Source organism: Montipora capricornis, chromosome 6, assembly GCF_036669925.1.
Source record: "Montipora capricornis isolate CH-2021 chromosome 6, ASM3666992v2, whole genome shotgun sequence".
Taxonomy (NCBI): domain Eukaryota; kingdom Metazoa; phylum Cnidaria; class Anthozoa; order Scleractinia; family Acroporidae; genus Montipora; species Montipora capricornis.
The window spans coordinates 7,202,364-7,209,863 of NC_090888.1; the positions used below are offsets into that span (position 1 = coordinate 7,202,364).

The following is a 7,500-nucleotide window of genomic DNA, read 5'->3' on the forward strand; positions in this document are numbered from 1 at the left end:
CATTTCATCACACTCTCATCTATTAGACGTATTGATAGATGATCAACTAAACTGGTCTAAACATGTTAGTGTTTGTTGATAAGTTAAACTTGTTAAAACGTAGCATATTTCTTCCAAAGAAGATGTTATTAGACTTGTATTTTAGAGTTATTAATCCATCGATCGTACATGGTATATCAGTATGGGGAGGTCTCACAAATAAGGAAGGTTTTAAGGCATTGTAGATGTGCAAGAATTATCTTTGAGCTACTTTGGGAGATGTCTAATGCAGATGTTATGAAAAAGGCTAATTGATCTTCTTTAGCCTTTAGGTATAAAATGCTTATGTATAAAATCCACAGTAACCTGACTCTAGACGCTATGTCAGCTATTATTAAGAACAATGATACCATTAAGCGAATTACCAACTTAGGAAAAAACTGAAAATTGACGTCCTTCGTTTTAACACCAACTACATGAGGAACTCTGTAGCTCGTAGAGGAGCAATAGTTTGGAACACGTTAAGAAATACATGATTATGGCAAGACGGTCAATTAACATTAAACAAAAGGGAGGAAGATTTTAAGTATAATTAGTGTTAATAATTAGTCGATACTAGAGTACCACCTTGTATTTAAGAATTTTAAGCTTTTATCATTTTAGACTTGTAAGTAGTAAGTAGCTATGTGATTTTAGCTGGTGTATATCCTATTTATTTATTTATTTTCTAATTGATTAAGTTATTTTACTTAGTTATATTTAGACACGTGTCTCCACAAGCGAAGCGTCGCTTTAAATACTTAACCTGTATAAATAACGATTTTTGATTGATTGATCGATTGATTGGAGACCTGAGACGCTTCGTGGGATTAGTTAATCACCTATGAAACTTTGCCCAAATTTGGCAGAGAACATGAAGCCCTTACAGGACTAGCCTGCGTAGCAAGCGTTCCTGTTTGACAGAAGATCTTCGAACCGATTTTCTGCAAACTGGCCGCGCAAAAGTTGGTGCAAAAGACTGAGGGAACTCTTGCAAGATGAGGCCCTATTTTTTAAAAACGCCCACTTGACTTGACACACGCTGATTGATGTCTTATTAACAAATTAGGCAATAAAAGATAACCATTTTAACACATGTTGGCTTCCGACAAAACAAACCAAGGCACCGAGGAAACACCGAGTGATCAACACAGAATTTGCCAGTGTGATTTTAAATGTTAAATTTGTAACGGCAGCTTCTAAGCCGGGTACGACTGGTTATGTTTCTTCTGAGAATTTGTTTAAACCATCGAAAAGAAACTTACGGGCAAATTCTTGCTGATATTTGAGGAGCGGTTGGAATAGAAGTTATCGAAAACAACAGCCAATTTTCAGAACTTGTAAGCAATCCGTGCGCTCGTAAAATACGAAATTTAGAAACATATAAACTCGTACAGAGTTTTACAATGGGTAGTAAGTAAGGCCGTTAAATGCAAATCTCCAGCAAAGCGGACCATGAAACCATTCAAATAGGTTTAAGTTTAAAACTAACGACGATTTCAGTGCGACTTGCTGGCTATTTTGTTGGTGCAGAGTGGTTGACGAAATGGATCGTACTAAATCTCCTGGAAATTACAGGCAAACCTCCTCGCTAGTTTGATAATCCACAGTACGTTTTTGGTCAAATCGTTACGAAATCGTAGATGAAATAGCAAGTAAAAGTGCTTTAAAAAATCGAATAACTTTACAAAGGAGCCGCTTTCTTCTCACAATAATTAAGAGAAGATTTAACAGGCTGCGTAGTTGTCTTCATCTTGTCTCAATCCATGATATAGGACTCAAGCTTACATCAGGCAAGGTACGCAGAGAATTTGACGAATTTCCTTGATCCTGAAACGTGGATTCTGATAGTTCGCAGGCATTTTATTAATTCATCGTGCGTAAATAAAGTATCTTTTGCAAGCGAGCGAAAAGCTCACTTCAGTTCAGTCCAAACTTTTCGTCGACAATAAGCGCTGCCAAAGTTTTGTTAAATAACGATCGAATCTTTTGCTTTTAATGAATTACGGAAACGCGATAGCGGCTTCAGCTGACACGTAAATAATATTGAATTTCCCTTGATGGATATTGTCCAAGCAGTCCAGATTTTCATTTAAATTACAGGCTGTCATTCCCATAGAATTCACCTCAACCTCTTAATTGATCGCGCATTATGCTTTGAAATGGAGAAATTATGATGATACTCGAGAAGCCGGTTCTTCGTTTTAAGTTCTTTTATTTTGCACTCCGCACATCATGACAAACATCTCAAAAATTAAGCTTTTTCCGAATCCTGTTGGCAAAAAGGCCATTACCTCTATACAGTTAAAGAGATGGCGCATTGACCGTTTTTTTTCCTTTTCAATGTAAAACCTGAGACCCGATTTGCTCAGCTTCGACACACGATTCAAAACCTTCCACATCTTCCACCATTGCCTTTGTCACGCTAGAACTTAGGAGAAATATTTTGCTCCAGAATTTGTCACCTGTCAATCATTGTGACTGTGCCGCACCAATCAGAAGCCCCCGTTCGTGGGCGAACGGGTTTTTCAAAAATAGGGGGTCTTCTTGCAAGCGTTCCCTCAGTCTCTTGCCCCAACTTCCGCGCGGCCAGTTTGCGGAAAATCGTTTCGAAGCTCTTTTTGTCAAAAAGGAATGCTTTCTACGGGGGCTATTACAGGACCTACTTAAAAGGGAGAATGCATGGGTCTGGGGCCCAATTCAATGAGAAGGGTTCAAGAGGCTAAAAGTGGACATGACATCTGAGCAAGTTATCGCACTGCAATGCAAGCAGTTTTGTACTAGGTGCAGTTCTTATGAAAAAACCATCTGCTGCGTACGCCAGCAGATCTATGACAGACTGAGTGCCGCAAAGGAGGCCTTGGCGGTCACATGGGCACTTGAACACAGGGCTGATTTTCTGATCGGAATGAAATTCAAGGTACAGACAGATCACAAGCCCTTAATAGAGATGTTAAGATAGCCCGGTTCCGGGTACGGGTATGGGTACGGGTAGGATTACCCGTACCCGTACTCGGTTACACAGGAAACCAATCAAACTTAAGATACACCGAGTGACACCAGGTACGATCTGAAGCAAGATGGCAGCTCAGAAGATAACGTTGGTTATTAGGATTATGTTTTGTATCGTGTTTCATATGCCATCTGAACATTGTCTGAAATAAACCAAAAACATTTTTTATCAGATTTAATTGACTTTTTTTGTCTTTTCTTACAATATGCTACAAATATGCCTTAGCCTCAAAAATGGAAGAAGCCTCTTTTACTTCTATCAAAACGTGTTAATCAAGAAGCATCCTTTCAAGTCAACATAAAGTATGTAATTTGAATTTAGGTCTTTTTCATCATGGTTCATGACCTGTTGTATTTTAAGTCTATTTCAAATGTGTCTCGACTGAAATTTCACAAGGAGACTACACCTCAGTCATCACATGTTTTGGTAAATAGCACAACCTTTTGACAAGCAATAATTTCTCCACATTTGTGCTTCAACAAAACTTTTTCGTAATCCCACAACGCTTCAAATCAAAAAAGCAATTGTTTATCCAAGAATCTGGATACTATTCTGGTCTAATAAGCAAAGGTAAAGACCATAAAAACTTACCCGTTTCTCCATTTCTACTGGGCGCAAAATCACGTGTAGACCACTGATTACCCCAGGAAAATGTGTAGCTTTTACGGGAAGGATGCGATCATGTGATCATTTAATGAGTTCAAAATGGCGCTAGCCGTACCTGTGCGTGAAAATCGGGGTATCTTAAGGTGTCTAATACCCTTGTTTTCCACCAATCTGATAGACTAACTTCCAGCGCATATTCAACACTTCAGAATGAAACTCAGGCGGTTTGACTTTACCATCAAACATATTCCTAGTAAGCTCTTGTATACAGCCGATGCACTGTCCAAATCGCCTTAAGAGGACAAAGCCACGAGACCAAACCATGTAATGACCTACATGATGACGTAGAATGCTATGTAAAAATTAATGTGGTCCTAGTAACCCTACCGGCATCAGATCAGTGCCTGGATGAGATACGTTCCAAGCTGAAGAATGATGACACGCTCAAACTGGTGATGCAGTAGGTACAGAATGGGTGGCCTGACAAGTGGAAAGTCTACGGGCCAATGATGAAATACTGGGCCGAAAGAGGTAATATTTCTCTCCAGAATGGGTTACTACTGAGAGAACGATGAAATATCATACCTCCAAAGTTAAGGCCAGATGTCTAGAGACGTCTACATGATGGACTTTAAGGAGTAACCAAGATACGTGCCAATGCTGCCTTCTCCGTTTGATGGCCAGGGGTCAACCAAGACATCACGAAGGTTGTGCGAAACTGTATCACATGAGAAATACTGCAAAGAATGCATTGAGCCAATGAAAGGAACTGAATTTCCTGACGGACCCTGGGCTAGAGTCAGCATGGATTTCTTCCAGCACAGAGACAAGAATTATATCATCGCTGCAGATTATTTTTCAAGAGATGTGGAGATCTCCCGAATGCCGAGGAATCTGAATGTCGCTCAGACTATCTCGCAGTTAAAGAGGATTTTCAGCAAACACGGAATTCCCGTCATTCTGTTTACTGACAACGGTCCACAGTTCAACTCACAGAAATTTACAGCCTTTGCTAATGCAATTCAAGCACATCACTTCTCCACCGTTCCCTCAATCCAATGGGGAAGTGGAAAGGGCGGTCCAAACTATGAAAATGATCTTAAAGAAGAGTGACAATGAGTATTTGGATCTCCTGACCTACAGAGATACTCCACTGCACCATGGTTATTCGCCAGCACAACTTAGCATGGGCCGTAGACTATGTACCAGAGTTCCTGCCAGCCAGAGGAGCTGAAGCCAAAGACCCCTGACTTGGATCACATCAGGAAAAAGGGAAAGGAGTACCGTGCCAAAATGAAACTCAACTATGACCTGCTTGTTCCTGAAGACCATCCTGCAGCAAATGAGCCCCACAGGAAGAAGCATGGTTAACCCATTTGAGACCCTGGGTAGCTCTTAGAAAGCCTCAAAGATATATTGAAAGCTGCTAGCATTGATTTTATTCCTTGAAGAGATTGTAGACTGTTAAAAAAAGAAAGCGAGAGGGCGATGTTGTAACATGATGTACCTAGAGAGGCCGCTGACCGAGAGGGGGAGGTAGTGATGTGAGTGATCAAGGGAAGCAATTAAAAAGAGACTTGTTGTGTTCACGAGTAATTCTGCCGTTATCTTTATGCCTTACTTGATTTAACAGAGCTTAACATGCAGTTACAACGTAACAATTTTGCTTTTTGTAAGCAACCAGTTTAACACTTGTGCATGCACATATGTTAATGTTATGTTCTGCAACTTTGCATCATCCTTTGAAAATATAACCATCATTGTAAGCAAATTTAAAATTTTAACATTCTCCATTTGTAACATGTATAAGAGAGAGAGAGAGATTTGTAGATTAAATTGAACTTATGATGGCATGGGTAATGCGAAAACATGTCTTTAAAAAGTGGTTTTGGGCGCGTGTTATTTTAATAGTGGTCTGTTATTATTATTTTTAATTGGGTATACTTTTTGTGTATTAGAGCATCAAAGGACATTAAAATTCAAATATTGCATTTCACTTAATTTTATAAATATAATAATTTGCTTTAAATCTTAGTTTGCAAAAATACCAACATCTTAATCATTTCAGGAAAGTAGTGATGCGTGCCCTACAAAGTACTACATTGACATGCTTCCTAGATGACCCTGTCCTGACTACATCCTTATCAGAATTCCTACTGCAAATTCAAAGTGGGTTGCCTCAAGGGTCTCTGAAGAGTGGCCTTACAACACCAAAGGGAAGCATTCTTATAAGCACAAACTCCTCAGAGTGCAGCAGGTATGGGGATAACAGATCAGGGATCTATATTCATTTTTTATCAAAGTCGTCTGTTGGGCAAGTACGTCTTATGATATACTTGCCCAGACAAATTTTGAGTTGCCCGGGAAAATGGTCTATAAAATCACTTTAACTTGAGCATTCGCGTTTTATTTTACACTCCCATCAGAAATTATGCGTTTTGACTCTGGAGTATTACTGTATGTCATTTGCACCATGGGAACTCGATTTACAGTAGTCTATATCTGCCATGGCAAAATGCACTTGAATGTAGCTTACAAAGTTACTATTTAAAGACCAAATGTTTCGACCTCCTGTGCAAGTGTCTTCCTTTTAAATGCTACCAAGATTTTGTGCTCTTATTCGTAAGCAGCATGTTCTGTTTCTTTTGTTTTCCTTTTTGCTGGAGGTGGTGAAACACCTTGTAACTAAAGCTATCAGCTGAGACCACCAGTTGCCCTTTGCTCTTTGCTAAAACCATGCGAGCAGTGAAATACATGAAAATTAAGCCTGCAATCGTTTCTTGTAAAATACAGCATGCTTTTAAAGATGGCGCTAGAGATATCAGTGCTGAGAAAAGCTGCATGTTTATTCCTTATTTTCTGGACGTTTCCATTGAATGGAAAGCGATCAGAATGAAAGTCCATTCTATATTATAACATTTGGTGGCATTCACAAAAAGACATCTATTAAAACTTCACTTGTCCAATGGACGGGTTTTTAGTCATCTGGGATGACTGGACAACCGCGAATGTGGATCCCTGCAGATACACACACACACATACCAGTACATATAATTCCAAGTTTAATTAAAGATGGAGAGTTGTTATTTTTTTCACACACTAAGCGATCAGCATACTAAAATTGCTTTGCGAGCAGTGCCCAGTTTTAATGGAAATATTCAAAATTTAAATGAAGGATGGTTGGGACAGCGCATTCTGTGATTGGTAGTGAAGAACTTAGCTTTATGAGTTCAGATCTCTTGTTTAGCAGAGAAGCACCATGGGTGGACAAATTGTAGAGTTTCTCAGAGAAGCATAAGTTGCAGTGGGAAGGGATTTCCCTACAAGTGTTTGCCTTCTTGATGATCCGCCATTTAAGATTGTAGCTTGTGCTACTGTCCCAATTAAGTCCCAGATGTGTTTTGGAAAAAAAGCTGTGGGATGTGTATGTTTCCTGTCATTGAAAGAGAGTTTGTGGTCATTGTAGCTCGTTTAGAAATTGTTTTCTGTCATGCCGATGTAAGTGTTTGTCAGCCCGGATATTGTTGTGACAGTGGCTTCATAGATGACATTACTTGCGAGACATAAACCATCAAGACAGCAAAGGTCTTTATTTCTGCAATTGCACTTTCTCAGTGTCACGTCTAATCTCGTACCCAGATCTCTTGTGGTGAGCGAAGGCGAGATCTGCAATCTTGGACAGAATAAAATGGAACAGAAATGCCCCCTTCCCCTCAGATCAAGGATGAAGCCATGTGAAGGCCAAAATGCTCCATTTTCCCATCACTGATTTTGGGGAGAGGAGGCCACTACTGGTCTTACTCTGGAAGCATTTCTGGGGAGTTAATCGATGAAACTATAGGATCTATGTATATGTGGAATCG

General features: G+C 39.6%; 1 protein-coding gene across 4 annotated transcripts in view; it reads left to right on the forward strand.

Annotated features, from left to right (window-relative positions):
- LOC138051420 (uncharacterized) overlaps positions 1-7,500 on the forward strand; it is a 51,405-nt gene that overhangs the window by 38,257 nt on the left and 5,648 nt on the right. For all 4 annotated transcript variants that reach the window (XM_068897615.1, XM_068897616.1, XM_068897618.1 and 1 more), the window contains one exon: positions 5,706-5,894. In XM_068897615.1, coding sequence (XP_068753716.1) covers positions 5,706-5,894 — 189 coding nt within the window. The remainder of the gene's footprint in view (positions 1-5,705; positions 5,895-7,500) is intronic.